This window comes from Ischnura elegans, chromosome 5, assembly GCF_921293095.1.
Source record: "Ischnura elegans chromosome 5, ioIscEleg1.1, whole genome shotgun sequence".
Classification (NCBI taxonomy): Eukaryota; Metazoa; Arthropoda; class Insecta; order Odonata; family Coenagrionidae; genus Ischnura; species Ischnura elegans.
In genome coordinates this window covers 134,641,846-134,660,055 of record NC_060250.1, presented here as the reverse complement: position 1 = coordinate 134,660,055, position 18,210 = coordinate 134,641,846, and the positions used below count along the sequence as shown (strand labels likewise).

Sequence of the window (18,210 nt, the reverse complement as noted above, 5' to 3'; positions counted from 1 at the left end):
ATGGTGCCGGACATCGATGTGCTTCGTTCTGGCACTAAATTTTTCATTTGAAGCTATTTTTATGCATCCCTGGTTGTCTTTATTGGTTCATTCTGCACCTCCCCCAGATCATGCAGTAATTGTTGTAGCCAAATACCTTCCTGACTGGCAGATGCTGCAGAAACATACCCAGCCTCTGTTGTAGACAGAGCGACAGAAGACTGCTTCCTGCTGGACCAGGAAATTGCACTGTTTCCCAACTTAAAAATATATGCACTTGTAGATATCCTATCTTGTATATCTCCACCCCAGTCGGCATCTACATATCCAGTCAATTTAAGATCTTCACAGGCATAAATATTCAATGCCATATCACTGGTTTGCTTGAGATAACGCATTAGTTTCTTTAAAGCTTCCCAATCTCGCTGTCTGGGATTACTAACCCGTCTACAGAGAATACTCATTGCTCCAGAAATATCTGGTCTAGTAGTTGTTGAAATATACAGAAGTGCCCCCACTGCTTCCCTATATTTGCCATTATTTGGCAAGGCATCATTCTCTCCTTTCAATTTGGGGTACTCAGGATCCATTGGTATATATACACCTTTAGCATCTTCCATCCCGAACTTTATCAATATTCCATCTATTTTGGATTTCTGATTTAACTGAAAACTTCTATCCTCTTTTCTCTGGATTTGTATTCCTAAATAGTTAGTTGCATCTCCCAAGTCTTTTACTTCAAAGTGATGATTCAACATTTGTCTTAGTTCCTTAATTTTATCTTCATTATCATGAATTATAATCAGGTCATCTACATAAATCAGAATATACATCCTTTTCTCATTTTCATTCTTCGTGTAAAGACATGGATCTGCTAGGCTGCGCTGAAATCCTTTTTCAAGCAAAACATCATTTATTTTGACATTCCAAGCTCTTGGTGACTGCTTCAGTCCATATATTGATTTTTGAAGCTTGCAAACTAGCTTATCTTCAGTGGTTTTTGTGTAGCCCGGTGGTTGTTTCATGTATAATTCTTCTTCGATGTAGCCATTCAGAAATGCTGTTTTCATATCAAAATGTAGGACAAACAGCCTTCGTACTGCTGCTATGCTCATAAGGACTCTAAAGGTGCTTTGTCTTACAACTGGTGCAAAGGTTGAATCGTAGTCTTCTCCATATTTAGTAACCTTTTGCAACAAGTCTTCCTTTTCGTCGACAAATATCTCCATTTGAATCATATTTTGTTTTGAACACCCATTTGCATCCAATGGCATGTTTTCCTTCAGGCAATTTAGTTAAAATCCATGTTTATTTTCTTCGAGAGATTTTATTTCTTCATCAGCGGCTTTCATCCACTCCTCTCTTTCATTTGCAGGCAATTCCATTACCTCTTCTAAAGACTCTGGATTGGGCTTTGGGTTAATTTTAACAGTGTATGATAACCATTTTGGTGGCACCCTCTTTGGCACCCATTTTGGTGGCATTCTCTTGATGATTTTCGAACTGGCTGATCTGTTCTGTCCATTTCCAGTTTGGTGTTATCATCTATCTTGGTGATTGGTATTTCTCTTTCTCTCATCAACCTATCATCCTGGTATGTATAACGCTCAGATGATTCTAGGTCGATATCCTTGATTAATTCCTCTTTATCTGTAACCTTTTCATCAAATACTACAGTTCTGCTGATGATAATTCTATTCGTACTGGGTTGGAGGATCCTGTAACCTTTGGACGTTTCATTATATCCTACCATAATTCCTTTTTGAGCACGCGAATCCCACTTGCTCCGTTTTTCTTTGGGAAGATAAGCATAAGCTTTGCTTCCAAATACTCGTGTATGCTGAAGATCAGGTTTTTCAGCAGTCCACAGCTCATATGGGGTTTTGTCAATGGCTTTACTGGGCAAGCGATTTTGCAAATAGCATGCAGTCATGATAGCTTCTCCCCAATACTGTTCTGGCAAATTCGCATCTAGCAGCATGCATCGAGTTGATTCAACTAGAGAACGATTCTTTCTTTCTGCAATTCCATTCTGCTCAGGGCTGTATGGCACTGTGGTCTGAAACTCAATTCCTTCTTTCTTTAAAATATCCTGGGTTTTCTTTCCTATGTATTCACCGCCATTGTCCGTTCGCAGAATTTTCGGTTTTCTTCCAAATTTAGAAGAAACTGCTGCAACATATTCTTCCACTTTGATTGACACTTCTTCCTTTAAGCGTAGCAGATATACAGTTGTGTAACGAGAGTAATCATCAATAAATGTGAGAAAATAACGTTTCTTCCCTGGAGTTTCTGTACTCATTGGACCACAAATATCTTACATTAGTGAATGAGTTCTAGGGGTCTTTAAGCTTTATAACTGCTTGTTTTGGGAAATGTCTTTCGATTTCTTCGATAATTTTCCTTTTACACAGTCCCAACACCTCAAGAATTTATTGCAGTTATCAATTTCTATTCCTATAGCAAGTTTATCATCAATTAATCTTTTCACTGCAACTGGGTCTCTATGTCCAAGCCGCCTATGCCATAGATGAATACAATTCCGGTGATTCCCAAACTTCGCAGAATTAGCCATTTCTTGACATGATAATTTATAAAGATCACCATCAATCTTTCCCACAGCTTGCATTGTGCTTTTCTTATCAATTATGCAGTCATTCTCCTTGAAAGTCTCCACATTACCTTCTTTAGCTAATTTCTTTACCGAGAGTAGGCTGCCTCGCAAATCAGGTACATACAGAACATCCTTCAATAGTATCCTGTTTATTTCTGTCGGAGATATCTTGCAATTGAGGTATCCTTCACCTGTCCCTTCAATACCAATGAATTCCCCATTGGCAACGATTACCTTTCCTTCTTTATTTCGACGAATTCTTGTAAAGAAGTCAATATCATTTGTCATGTGGCTCGTAGCGCCCGAATCTACGTACCATGAACAAAACGCAGTAGCAAACGATGCGTTCAGGCTGGCATCTGTAGCACCTCGCGCCTCGTGACTGTCTTTTTCCTTTTTGAACTCTTTCATTTTTGCTTTCCATATTCTGTAATCCTTCTTTAAATGTCCCCGTTTCTTGCAAACGAAACACTCGCGAGTCTCTTTATAATTACTTCTTTCCGATCTGGATTCATGTGGTTTTCGTGTTTTCAAAGCTGACTCCGATTGCAGGTTGCGTGATTCATCGCATATTATGGACTCATTCTTACGTGTGAATTCATCAATCAGTTTTCCTTTTACGTATTCTAATGTGAGTTCGTCATCTGGACGCGTATCAAGGGCTGTTACAAGGGTGCTATATTCATCTGTCAAACCACTAAGCAAGAGAGCAGCTATATTAAAATCTTTAATTTCTTCTCCGATGCTCCGCAAACGTTCGATTAGTTCTAATGTTGACTTTATATATTCTTGCATTGATTGACCCTTTTTAAGTTTTGATTGATAAAGTTTTCGAAGTAGATACAATTTATTGCTTAAATTGGCCCTTTCATGCACTTTTTGCAATTCTAACCACATTTCTCTGGCACTTTTACTCTTGGAAATGTGTATTATCTGACCATCCTCGACACTAAGAGATATGGTACTTTGTGATTTCTCGTCCTTTCCTTTCCATCCCGCCTCGGATTTTTCTGGTTTATCTTCATCAACTACTTTCCACGTACCTTCTCTTATTAACACCATTCTCATCTTGAATTTCCATGCTTGATAATTATTATCATTTAGCTTCTGGACGGTTATTCTTTCGCTATGAGCATCCGATGACATCGTGAAAAATAAAATTGTCCGGATTCTGTTTCTTTTTCTTCTTTCACGATTTTACTTTCTATTACAATGGTGATAACAAACTGTTTACAAGCATCAACTGTTACTATATCTCCAACACGGACACCCCCCTTGACTACGCCACTTATTGCACCGTTTTCATGGAAGTTTACTCGGATATTAAATGCGAAATCTCTTCCGATCTGAATACAACAATTGTCTCCCAGCTGATATTTTACTTTCCTAAAGCTGAAATTATTCCTTTGACGAGAACGTATCACTGTATAGTAGCCCTGAGAGTAATAATAGTAGTTTCGGAAATGATATACCCAGTTTCAAACTTAAATATGTGAGTTTCATATACGGAAAAACGTCCGGTGAAAAGAGTCAAAACTTGACTGAAGCCCGTTTAATTAGTTATTTTTCACGATTTAAAAGTCACAAATCGTTAGTAAAATGTTCCTACTACATCCAGACTGAATTGATTATAATAAATGATTACCCGACATGCGATGAGAATCGCGTATTTATGAAAAACTGAGTTTACATCACTTTCCACCATAAGACTATAGAGACGGAAGAACAAAGATGGCGGATTCCTTAATTCCCATAGTGGAAGTGTATGGAACGACTCAACCCTGTGAGGAGTTTTAGACATCGGGGGGAGGGATACTTTTTGGCATACCTGACACCAGCGCCACTGTGAAGAATACGGCGAGCGTCAAACTACTATTCTAACTATACCTTGGACTGAGCAAATGAACATCGTCTTCGTATTCACCATTTTATTTTATGAACTCATAAAAAACACATACACTCAATAATCATAAAATACTGAATATAAATACATTTCATTCAATAAATAAGATGCGATAACAATATGACAAGATCCGGCACGGGAAATAGTTGCATTTGATACTATAAATTACGCAAAAAATGTAAAACATGATGAAAAATGAAAATATGAAGGCCAATGAAGTAATTCCACAGTTTATGGACCACTGAGAACACCAAGTTCCTTTCCAATCGGAAACTTTGACACGGAATGAATTTAAAACCAATGCTTCATCGAAAATAATAAAAAATTATCAAAGAAGCAATAAATATCTAAGAACATCACTGAATTCTAGATAATTGAATGCTGGTCGCTATCCACCACGCAGTTGAAGCCAGGGTGAAACTAGTCTGGGCCACGTGACCATGGATGACACCAATGCTCTTTAAATGGGAAAACAGGCAGAACTACTTTGAAAATAAAACCGCTTAATATGTTCAAGGAATGCGTCAATCAAGTCGGGAATTCTCTACAAACTACATGAGCCGAGAAAATATTTGAAATTGGAGTGATTTCCTATGTATTCATATGTGGCGAAACGTTGGGAATCCTCCTCAAGATGGCTAGATGCGCAATTTATTTTCTTCGCTTGAGGAGGATTCGTCATAATTCCATTTTTATCAGTTCTGGGGTAACAACGACGATAAATTGGGCATATTGGACGAAAAGTGTACATCGCCAAATCAAAATAGGATTAAATCCTTATTTAGATCATAGTAGTGGCCATGACAGCGTCGCGGTGGAGTAAAAGTTGAAATTTGGGCTATCGAGCCATGTGTTGCCACCTGCGAGAAGAACAGGTATCATTCAATTACCGACCAGCAATAACAGTGCCGTGAGCAGGTGCGAATAACACTTTTTTTATTGTAGACTCCAGCAATAAAATTATATCGACTCTGATGACGATAATCGATCTGAGAGTTAGAATGTTGGCCACCATGAGCTACAGAACACAACTTTCTTCCCGAAAAATAGCATAACCCATGGAATCGCCCCAGGAGAGCCTTCATTCATACAAATTATTCCGTTCTAATAAACAAGTATTAATACCTTTAAAGTTAAAATCCACGACTTTTTCATTCAAATTAGATACCACAGTGTAGATCCAATGCTATCTTCACAGCCCTCTTAGATCTATCTATACACACACTCATCATGGAACACAATGAATAAGAGAGCTATCCCGCACGATCAGATGAAAAATGGAAAAAAATAAAATAGATAATATAATAGGATAATTGATAAATAAATATTAGGCATTGGGACAGTCAGATGCGTACATATTTTCGCCTTGAGAGGCATGACAGTCATCTGTCGCCCTCAAACACGCCATCGAAGAACCCCCCCTTCCTCATCTCCGTCGCTGTGTCGCACATCCACCACTAGAGGCGCTGCAGGCGGAAGAGAGCGCAACAATGGCGAGAACACGTGGTTGGCACGTGGCGCGTCATTTTCGTGTCATCGGCGGCGGTCTGTGGACGGCGGCGATGAAGGTGGCGTGATCGTGGCTTCGTTGGCAGCGGGCGTGCAGCGGTACACGAAGGCACGTGCCGACAGGTCGTCTTCGACCCGGGTGCACTGGCGGCCAGGTGAACACTCGCACCTGCGCGGAACACAATAAGACGTGGTATAAACAAGAGCGCCTCATATCACGGACACATTCAGAGCCAGTTTTATAATATCTGGGTAACGCCAACCAAGAGATGAAGCAGCCTTCGACTTTTCCTGGTTGAAAGTTCTGGTCAGCTTATGTGTAAGAACAGACTTTATGCTTACCAGAATATTCAGCCACCACCAGGTCAAGTGGAAGACAGTCGTATTATGATTAGCGCTAACTAGACAATATAAAACTTGAAGTTTCAAAGAATCAATAAATCGCTATAAAAATTGAAAAAAATAAAAATGGCAATAATATTGCTGATTGAAACAGAAAATATAAAAAAATATAAAAAGTCGTAAATAATAATTTGAAAATAAATAAATTTGTAGGCATTTAAAATTGATAAGTAATAAGTAAGTAAATGATAAGTAAGTAAAAATAATACTATACTAATTATTTTCATTAATTTGAAATTTGTCACAATTTTTATTTATGCAGGTAATGTGCACAAACTAAAAATGTACAAGAAGATTTTTTTACTAAATAAACGTAATGTAATTAGGTATGGTACCTGAAGTAAGAAACAAACAATTTTGACTGGAATCCACTCAAAAGTCTTGCATAAACAGCATGTATTGTACTTTTGTTTCTTGTCATGCTTTTAAGTCCATCATTTGACATTATTAGTCCAAACAGTGCATTGTATTTCAGTTTAGATATCCGATCTCGCATTCCTATTGTAATGTAATTTTATGTAATGTAACGTTTATTTAATGCAACTTTTCGTGGTTGTTTGTAAAGAGCTTTGCTCCGACCTTTCTAAACCATTGATAAATCTTCACGATGAGTTTTCGACCTCTTTTGATTTACTGATGCTTACCTCTTGTGTTCGTTTGCAGCGGCGCGTATAAGAATTGATTACCAAATACTTTTACAGCTATAGTTACCAACTGTGTTGAAGAGGCTATGACCACTAGCAAAAGGCATACAGTGCATTTTTTAGTTTAGAGATCCAATCACGAATTGTTATTTTAATGTAATTATCCGGCACTTAACGTTTTAAATAACATTTAAACTACACCAACGCGAGGTAATGTAAGGCTAACAGAAGTTCTGAAGCACACTACGCTAAATCTATTTCATTCGATAAGTTCATCGTTCGACGAAGCGATGAGCATAAGTAGAATTTATATTGTCTCTTGAAGCGAAAAAAATCTTCCCACACCTCGCCCACCTATCGAATGGCAAAACGATCCCTTAGGGAGGTGGGAGCCTACAGCGTAGACTCAGTCAAGCCAGTAAGTAAAAGAAATTAATCGTTTTTTGTTCTCCTGAAAAGTTGCTATTTTTGATATACGTGTTGTTGGAACTTAGCCATCGAAATGCTGCATATGAAATTTGGATAAAACTATAAAATTATTTTTGGTGAAAGAAAATTAACTTTATCCCGATTACAAGGGGAGTGACTGCACTTGGTCAGGCTTTCTTTACTGGCTTGACTGAGTCTACTTGACTGAGTTGAGAGCAAATAATCAGTATTGATAAAATGTACAATATACATTTCCTGCAAGTTTCGACTTAATACTAAGAACAGTCTGCCGGAATATAAAATCAGAAAATAGGAATATATAAAAGAAAGTCGAAAATCGTGTTAGTTAGAACACTTATAACTCGAGAACGGCTGCACCGATTTCAGTGACATTAGGCTCTTTGGATTCGTCTCAGCCCCGGATAACATATAGGACATTAAAAAATAGGAAAAGTTCACAAACAAATTCAACTTTATCTTAGAGGTATGTTTTTAGGAGTTGATTGTTAAGACGGTCAAAAAAATAAGATTTTTTTTTCGTTTTTACTATTGTATTGACTGATCTTTTTAACAATATTAAAAAAATTTAAATGTTCAAACATTTTAAAAATATTTAAGTAATATTAAAATAGTATTAAAATAATTGAATTAGAGGTAAGCTCAGCTCGAATTGAGTTGTCAACAAGCACATAACTACCGTGTGTGTAAACAAATCTCCAAGCAATTGTTGATTATCGGTAATGTCCGTGTACTCTGCATGAATTCAAATCTTTTAACTTTGTAATAAACGAAGACGAAGTCACCAACTATCTATCTGAATATTTAAAGTCCTTGGACGCACCTGGCTTACCACGGCACGATTTACAGCTAAAGGTAGGCTCTGTGTTCATGATCTTTCGAAACCTAAACCAACCAAAACTATCCAACGGAACGTGTTTGGTTATTAAAAAAACTGATAATTAAAGTGATTCACGCCACTATACTCAAAGGAAAATTCAAAGATGAGGAAGTTCTCAATTCGAAGATTCCATGATCCCAACTTATATGCCCTTTTGAGCTTAAACGTATTCAATTTCGAATTCGTGTTGCATTCGTGATAACGATTAACAAATCGCATGGCCAGTCTTTCAGTTTTTGTGATGTTTGTTCTCATGTGTCAGTGAAAACCCATGATTTTCTCATGGTAAATAATATGTGGTATGTTTACGAGTCGGTAAACCATCCGCTGTATTTCTTCCTTCGCTTCAAGGGCGCAGCTAGGAATTAAGGATAGGCGCAGCTATTACTGGCGCACAGTGGGGCCAAACCCCCTAAGTGGACAAAAGTCCAAAAATGAAAGTTTGAAATGGGGTTTTTTAAATATTAGGTTGGGTAATAGGATTTTTGAACTGCATAACAGTGTATTTCACGGGTTGGTATGTGTGCACCTTCGCGCAGAAATAAGTGTCAAAGTGAGAGAAAAGCGAAGCACTGGTTCCGGAGTCGCAGACGCCTAAATGGACGGTCGATTTTAAACTATGATTACGGTACACTGGTCCCTTTGATTTTATTTTTTTAACTTTCAATCAATTGGAATGAGTATTGAAAATATAAATTTGCTTTTACTATTTATATTTTGGAGAAAATAGCCCTGGAGAAATTAATTATCATGAATGGAACGTCGTTGATTTTTCACGATGAAAAGTTTTATTTAATTAGAGAAAAGTTATATAATCGGACGGAATCGTAACGTGATTTTTAGATATATTATTAATTGAAGAATGAGCAAAATAATGCAAAATAAATCAACTGCCATCGAGTTGCAAAAAGAGTTTTATGATAAAAGATTAGCTATGCATGACAAGCCGAAAGGGAATCCATCCGGCCGCAATGGCCGCATAGCAACGGGTAAACTATAATATAAACAGTGTCCATTAGGATATTATTATTTTGTAATAAATCAAATTTGCATGCGTTATATATATTGTCTACTCATAGATACAAGCGGTGAAGTTTTGTACACAAGGGCTGAGACTTTTGAAATGTAAAGAGGCCATTCCCGAGGCTCCCACCCTGTCGTGAATGAAGTGCTCGAAAAGGTTATTTCCGTTCAACTGAGGTGTACTTATTCGATTCCGGAATGCCAATTTAGTACTTTTTCACTCTCTACGCGCAATAAACCATATTCTATTGTATTTTATTTTTGAAAGTTAAAACTACCTCTTCAATGCAGTATTTTCTTTCTTTGTGTATTGGAAAATGGTACATGCAAACTTAAGAGCAAATCTTCATTTTCCTATTAAGCATGAAGGTTTTTTCAAAGATATTGCTAAAATAATGTTGCGAATTTTATATCAGATTTTTTCTGACCACTAGGATTATTAATGTAAACTTTTTTATTTTTAGTATTTCAAATTTTTATAATTAATCTATTTTTACAACTAATCAAGTTACTTTTCAAATTCTAAAAGTAATAAAATTGAAAAAAATTGAAAACTTAATGTTGGATTTCATTAAAGCGGTCTCTAAAACATATATATGAATATTTTAGGGGTGTTAGTAAAAGTTTTTGACTTTTGTCCGTCTAAAGTGGGGTTTGGCCCCACTGTGTGGCGGGTCTGTAGGGTATAGAAAACTCGCCAAGGTAAGCGAGAGGTGTGGGGGCCCTCCCCAGACATTTTTTAGGATAAAAGGTTCAAAATGGTAGGTTTTGCGGCTGTGTGAACAGTTAAATATTTTGTGACTCATCCGTCCCCCTAATATTAATAAACAAATGTTTTATAAAAAGATTCTCTGAGCTTTTGGGGGGCTTTTAACCCCCAAAAACCCCCATCGCTGCGTCCCTGCTTCGCTTTGCTATTTTTATTTAGCTTCATTCGCTTTATCTTGCGCCTGATAACAAAACAAAAACTTTTGTTTATCAGAAGGCGCTTGACGCAAGACATTAAACTCAAATGTGTAGGGCACACCGTGGTGCGTTTACGCAGTGCATTTTTTCCAAACAGAGATATTATAACTGGCGCGCCTAAAGTCATTTGATACGAATGCTGCTTCATAGGGGCTTTTCTTACACTATTTTGAGCATCAGTCAAGCGTCGGTCTAGCGTTGCGTTAACCTGCCCCGTGAACGAACCAAGTTTACGCGACGGACTTAGACCTAAAAACATTTTTTTACGGTTAATAACACAAATAGCCAACAACTGAATGCGTATAGTTTTTATTTCATCAATATTTTCTCATTTAATTTATAATAAATCAAATGTGATTAAAACGATAAAGCCGCTCTTTATTTATAAATGGTGCAACTAAACTATAAGTTCATTGAATGTTAGGCGGTACGAAGTTCGCCGGGTCAGCTAGTAGGAATATAAAATCAGAAAAGCCAAGTAAATAGTCGTTCAAGAAAATATTGTTTATAACTATTGCTATGAACAAAATCGACTAACTATTATCAACAGTACACGTAGCGACCGTGTCTGCTTCAGAATATATTTTCATACCTGAGGTAAGAGCAAATTCAAAAATCTTTCTTTCCCTCACCTTCGAGGCGAAGACGATTCTGAGGAGACGATCACGAGAGTTCAGAGTTTTTACCCATCTGAAAAAGTGCCTAACGCGCCATAAGAAGTTTTCACTTCAATAACGTGGATATTACATTGAATGGATGAATTTGATTTGGATTGAATCGATGAATAAATGAATCAGAACACACAGTCCGATTCAATTTTAAATTGTATCTGATGTGCTATGGCAGTTCGCAGTTGTAGTTCTGCTAAAAAATGCTAGATGGCGTCCAGTCCACACTATTTATTTATTTCTATCAACGCCCCGAAACTTTAGATGTTTTTTTCGTCAATTGCAACTTGCATTTATGGCTGCTTTTATCTCAACCAGGCCTTCAAGAGTTAGAGCGACGGTAAATGGTTAACTTGCGAAGGGCGGTGATAGTTGGGTGGCCTACATGGCAGGCGAGTCGAGAAAAACATACGCTGACGGCATTAGAAACGGTAGCAAACCCTAGCATAGGGAAGACCTTCAATCCCTGCAAACCCTAAAATAGGGAAGACAGGAGGCACCGCCAATCCACCCGTCAATGGAAATGCTAATGAACAATAGCTTACATGAAAGTTTTCCCCATTCGCGATACGTGTGAGCAGTTCCTGGAGCACAGGCCGCAACTTATAATTTCCACATGTGGACGAAGAAGTTTTCGTCCAATTTTAGAGAAACTCTTCACAGTCATTGTGATCACATAAAAGTAACAACTCGAAGCAAATATTTAAAATTCTTAAAAGTTAGGTTGACATTTGCATGAAAGGGCCAATATTAATTTCAAATGCGTTAGATCGGAACAGCAGAAGGCGGTTAAAATACGTAAAATCCAAAAAATGACCACTTTTGATGATCATCCGCCTTGACTTTCGGTAGAGATTGCGAGCAGGGCACTTACGTGTTTTGCACGAAGTAAAGCATCGTCCTGGAGTACCCGTTGTACACGGCCCAGCCGCACGGAGTGCTGTTGTGGCACACCTTAGTTCCGCCCACTCTCACCGTGTCGATAGTGGTGCTCTCGGCTGGCGACGCCTGAAACACAAAGACACAACAACATTAAACGACGACCATATATTTAGAGAATTTAAACGAAACTGAATCATTAATCCGCTACGTTCATAATAATGACATAATATTCATTCGCCCTGGATTATATCCCTAAGATCACTAAGATTTACTAATCATTTTACAACAGAATTCACTTTTACTTACACGACACAATGTATCGAATATAATTGAAAAAAGACCAATTAACAATCGTCATAACAAAAACAACAATAAACGTCAGAAAAAAACTTATATGAAATATTGAAACTACATTCAGCGACTGAGACAAAATAGCTTGATATACATTCGTAACAGCGAGTTTTCAAACTTAATATTCAATGTATTGGGAGGAATGCACGTGCAATAAACCCCGATAAACAAAGCAATAAATTGAAAAATCTCGGATTCCTACAGAACTAAATAATATACTACAAAATTATATTTTCATAGACATTTAGGATCTCTTTACAATAATTTACTACTTTAATAACATTCCAAATTATGCCTTGCCGACCACTTTTAAGTAGAGAATTGAGAATACGATATTTGGGGAGTGGAGAGCCCTCCCTAAAGTCATCGATTTCCATATGCTCCACGACGGCCGAACTAATATTTTGGCAGAACAGGCTACATGTTAACATTGTAATTCGATTTTGCATTAATACGGAAAACGGAGAGTCCCTGTATTCTGGCGCCTGAGGAAGGAAATGTAAACGCTAAAAACAATTGAATTTGATGCGCTGATGAAAATAAACATCCGCAAGATGTCGAACAAATTTTTCTCCGAAGTTATTAGGCTGCAATTGGAATTTTGTTACTCCAAAAAATCGAGATGGTTCAGATTTTTGATGAGCAGATTAAATGATAAGTTTTTTCCTTCCCTCTTCAACTCGTATGTGGCTGGTTGGCTACTTGCGACTTCATGGCGAGTAAGTAAAGAGATATTCGACGCAAAAAAAGAAAATGGCGCCCAAGGCTGACAATTTTCCGAAAGAAACATTTCTGTAACCACGTAATGGATTTAAAGGAAAACGGCACATCTTGTGACGGCTTACTTCAAGTGATAGCGTATATGAAATGAATTTATAAATTTTATCCCGGTCAATGCATTGCTTTGCAACTACAAAAATATAATTATAGTCATGTAACTACATAATTTTAGGAATACCCCCCGTTAAGTTATGAAGTATTATTTTTTAAACTAGATATATCCGTTGCGGAAAACAGTTCACAATGGATAATAATTTGATTTTTTTAATTTGTCGTTAGCGAGAGTTTGAAACTAGTAATCCGATTTTCGGTCTATCATTCACTGGAGAAAAATCTCCAACTTGGCCATTCCGCAGATGAGTTGATGGCGTCACGAACTCCGTTTCTCTCATTCTCTTAGGCGTCACACATCTCATTTTTTTCTTTGTTTTTCACGCAATCGATTCCTTCTGAAGGAGTAAATGAACCCGAGCTCAAATGACATCACCAACTCCCGCCAAGAGGGCGGCCATTCTCTCGATCCTTAATTTCAAACTTAAAAAGAGAGAATGGCCGGAATTTTATTTGTCGCCTCCCCTCGACCTTGTTCTTTCAATTTATTTTGCTTCTGGATCTGAGTGAATGACCCCAATCGGAAAAAGAATTATGAGCGAAAAACTCAAGATGTAGGGATTCATTTGACGAAGGAATCCTAAAAGGTGGCCCCACACACGTTGGAGAGCTATTGGAATTCGGGAGAAAAATCTCACTCAAAGAAGGGAAAGGAATGGGATGATTTGAAGCCCAAATATGTCTGCTGCTAAAAACCCTGCTCTTAGCCATCAAATGTAGAGAAATGACTGCATGATGCTTTAGAGTTCACTCAATTTGGCTCAGGATGAAATGACAGCACTATCGACACAACAAACTTCCTATACGGTTGTGGTTTTTTCCGAGGATAATTTCTTGTTCAACTCCATATACGATGAATAAAAAAAGGTTGGTAGGTTAAAATCTATGATAAAATGTATCCTAAAAATGTCATAAATTCCTATTTTATAATGTAATAATCGAGGTCAAGATAAGAAGAGAAAAAAAATCAAATCTATGATATAATATTGCAACAATGGGAGCAAGCTAACAACTTCGTTGAAAGATTGACTGTGAGGTTGTATTGTATGAGGAAGCGTAGAGTGAATATTCGAAATTAGTAGACAAGGCGGAATCCCGTCCACAATATGATCAACAATGTGCGCCCAAACCAACCACTTCGCTTTTGAATGCATTTCGGGGCGCAATTGTTTGCGTTAGCAGGTAACTTTGAATTAATTTTTTTCTGAACATAAATTAGTACACTTTTTAGAAATGCAAACAGGTTCTCTTTTAAAAATGTTACTACATTTTTTCTTTTGTATTTGTTTTTTTTATTATTCTTTCCTTTTCTGCTAATAGCAAACTTTGTCATTTTCAATTTTCTTTCATTTCTTTTTTTCATATTTAATTAACACTATTCAACAGTTAAAATTATTAAAACTGGAAGAAGTTGATAGAAATAGAAAGTATTCATGGGAGAGTAACTTGTAATATGAGGCTGTAATGCAGTGCGCATGCAGTTGAAATCGAGGGATCGTCGTGTATGTAGGCAGACTGTTATTAGTTGCCAGGACTTAAAATGTTGACTGAATAGTTGGCAAGGTATTCGGATTAAAAAGTGAAAGAGCCCTCATCACCAATAGAATGTGGGATCCTGCACCGAAAGATTCCATTCCAGCTCTCAATCAAATAGAAAGGAAATCCTTGTAATTCAGCAAACAATAATATCGCTTTTCCAATAATTAAGCTGGGAGCCGCTTAAAAATCGCTGTCTTCTTGCTGTCTAGGCTTTGATTGCCGGAGCTCTCAAATAACAGATGTCTTTCATGGAGACACGGAGAATATCATCATCTATAAAGACCAGCATGTCTCGGGGATCGACAGAAACGCTAAAACAAGAGAGAAATTTTGTTGAAAGAGTAGCTTTAGAAATCGTTTTTTCCAGAACAATAGCAGACTCAAATAAATGCCTTGTTTAATTCACTAGTCCTCCACCTAAATTATTTTTCATCGGCCGTTGCCGTGACAACCCTCGCCACACGTCTGTTTTTGTGTATTCGCACCTGATGGGCTTTTTCAATGTGAACCATTTCGTGCGCTAAGAAAAAACCCTCCTCATGAATCATGAGGCATACACAGATAGCACGCCCCTTCACATATACACTCAACTCATCATCAACCGTTGACGTCACACCTTTTATTATTTCACCTCAGAGGCCCACTCGTGGTATGTTTCTCGGCCATTTGTCGCGGACTCATGGCCGGCTCATGTGAGTGGAGATTGACGCCAGTGTGTCAGGGCAAGCTCCTCATGAAAACCTTTGATTCTGGACGAATATATTTTTCCCTGGCAACACCTCAACAATTAACATTAAGCAAAAATGCCGTATCAAATGACGCTAGTTTCAATTTCCAAAGGAGAAAATTATAGATGGTAGAACAATTAGTGTTTAGCCGATGGTACGACACTCACGTGAGCAGCGGGTGCAGCAGGTGGTTCGATGGTGCGGGGAGGTGCGGTGGCGGCCAGCAGGAAAAGCATCGGCAAAAGGAGCAGAGGCGACAGCAAAGCGGCCATTCTTCTTCTTCTTCCCTCCTTCACGTGTTTCTCCTTCCTTGTCAGCCTGCACTCTGGATGTCTACTACTGATGCTGATCTCTCTGGATCTTACTCTAACTCAAGATGCTGGCTCACGAGTGAGTGCTGTCTTGGTGGACTTGCGACTGATGCACGTGAGAGGGCGGCTGCGTTTATATAGACACGCACGCGGTTGGGGGGGGGGGAGGTCCTCCCATCCCACTGGACGGCTCCGCTCTCCTCCGTGACGGAGTCGTTGCCATGGCAATGCCAGCACAGACTCCCCCCCCCCCTACTACGCCATTCACGCAATGCAACCCCACTGTCCTGATGATTTGTAATACTCAGCAATACTCCCTTTCCCAAGCGTCATGTCATAGCTCATTATTCCCCTCAAAATCCGTGCATCTGCCTATTATTTTTTCTCTTATTAGAACAATGTGGAACGATTTTTCTTAATAGCTTATAGGACATTTTAGACACTTGGAAGGACAACTATGGGGACATTTCGGCGCTCTCAATGACAGTAGTTCAATGGTAGCATTTAATCTGCTCCCGCATTAGCAGTGAAATACGTTTATTTGCTGACGACGCTGTCATCTATCGCGAAATTAGTGATCACTCTGACTATGAAATTCTATCATCTGACCTAAACAACGTTCATTTGTGGAGCCAAGAGTGGGGTCTCAAACTTAATCTGAGCAAATGCATGGCGGTACATTTCTTGCGGAATTCGTCCAACTCTAACCATGTTTATGCAGTGGATGGCATTAATGTAAAGGCAACAGACGAAGTGAAATACCTGGGAGTTACGATAACCTCGAACCTCACGTGGGGAACACATACAAAGAATATTTGCGGCACAGCCCTGAAGAAATTAGGATTCGTCAAGCGTATTGTGGGAAGATTTTCGGATGAGAAAGTAAAGGAAAGGTGCTATTTCGCTCTCGTCCGAACGCACCTTGAATATGCAGCGAGTGTATGGGATCCGGTGCAGAAAGACTTAATCCGCGAACTGAATAAAATTCAAAGGAAGGCTGCGCGTTTCGTCAAAAACCGCTACGGGCGTACAGACAGTGTTACCCAGATGTTAAGTGAATTAGGCTGGGAGCCGTTGGAGACTCGGAGGCTGCGCGCTAGGCTTAGATTGCTTGAACAATTGAGAATGGATATCTTTAAGAGCGACACAGAGAACATAATATTAAAGCCACACTATATTTCCAGGTGCGATAGAAGTGATAAATTAAGAGAGATGTTTTGCCGAACGGATAGATATGCGAATTCGTTTTTCCCCCAAACCATAAAGGACTTCAATAAACGCTAGTCCCAACTTCATTTGAGCACTTAATTTTTTTTTTTTAGCTGTAAACGGCTGGTGTCCTAACACCCCCTGCCACACGCCTTTTAGGCGGCTTGCGGGGTATTATGTAGATCTAGATGTAGATGTAGAATCCTTCATTTCCCTGCCGTTCTTTTCTCTCCCTCGTATTTCTTCGCTGTGTTCCCGTGAGATGCGTTCCCTGCCGACCATATTGAGTGCTCTCATTCATCTGAGCGGGACTTTATTTTGACGACTCAAGAGTCACATTACTGAGAGTTATGACGGGCGTGAGTTTTCCGTTACTTTACGCGTATTTTTGTGATAATCATGTCCTATTCCTCGGCATTCCAAGGTGATAATTATAAGCTAATGAGGGCTGTGAAAATAGCTCGCCATCAATTCTTTATTTGCTATTATTCCGGTCGGTTATCCGTTGTCCGTGTTGTCCCTGAGGGCGCAGTTGGTTCTTCGGATGTACGGGCCAACAGAATTTCACGCACCAAAAAGAAACCAAATGAGTGGTGAAAAACCCACTCAGGTGGGACTCGAACAGGAGGCGAGGACAGACACCACCTTTCATGGTTGTATTTTAGCATTTAATCATTAGTCCAGGAAATGAAGCGTTTTGGCTTGCAATTTTTTCAAACTGAATCGATTTTCTTGAAATTTTCACAATAAGTAGGGCATATACCAAGAATCAAAATCTATATCATGCCGACGGGCGATTTTACCCTGGGGGTGGTTTCCACCCCATCTCGGGGGTGGAAAATTTTAATTATATTTTGACCAGAGGAATCGATAGAAAAATGAATTTTAAGAATAAAATGTTCCTACCATTTTTTGCGTAAAATTAATATTTTTCGAGTTATTTGCGAATGAAAGTAACAGTTTTTTGACGGAAAAATCAACGATTTTAATCGATTATAGGCAAATAACTTGAAAAGTATTAATTTTATTAGGAAATTGTGAATTACAAAACTGTAGCTTGTACAAAATTAAATACAAATCTTGTTTTATATTTCCTTTATGACCAATTCCGACCGAGCTACAACTTGTTGATGGTTATCTATTGTTTTCATACGCTAAATTTGAAACATTCAATACCAAATAGCGGGAAAAATGTAATTTTCGGGGAAAAATTATGTGATCTGTTTAAAAGTGTTTTTAAAAAACTTTCTTATAATGAGAAAAA

General features: G+C 38.3%; 1 protein-coding gene across 1 annotated transcript; it reads right to left on the bottom strand.

The window, feature by feature from the left end:
* Positions 1–5,798: 5,798 nt before the first annotated feature.
* Positions 5,799–15,861, bottom strand: LOC124159599. Its single transcript, XM_046535524.1, has 3 exons — positions 15,594–15,861; positions 11,910–12,043; positions 5,799–6,174 (listed from the first exon to the last, which is right to left on the bottom strand). Exons 1-3 carry the CDS (start codon positions 15,696–15,698, stop codon positions 6,030–6,032), a joined length of 384 nt encoding a protein of 127 aa, XP_046391480.1. The 5' UTR covers positions 15,699–15,861; the 3' UTR covers positions 5,799–6,029.
* Between the last annotated feature and the right edge of the window lie 2,349 nt (positions 15,862–18,210).

Excerpts from the sequence above, each read along its gene's own strand:
- LOC124159599 (XM_046535524.1), bottom strand. The coding sequence starts at position 15,698 with ATGGCCGCTTTGCTGTCGCCTCTGCTCCTTTTGCCGATGCTTTTCCTG. Across the intron at positions 12,044-15,593 it reads CTGCTGCACCCGCTGCTCAC|GCGTCGCCAGCCGAGAGCAC; the intron begins GTGAGTGTCGTA and ends TTTGTGTTTCAG. Across the intron at positions 6,175-11,909 it reads CTTTACTTCGTGCAAAACAC|GTGCGAGTGTTCACCTGGCC; the intron begins GTAAGTGCCCTG and ends TGTTCCGCGCAG.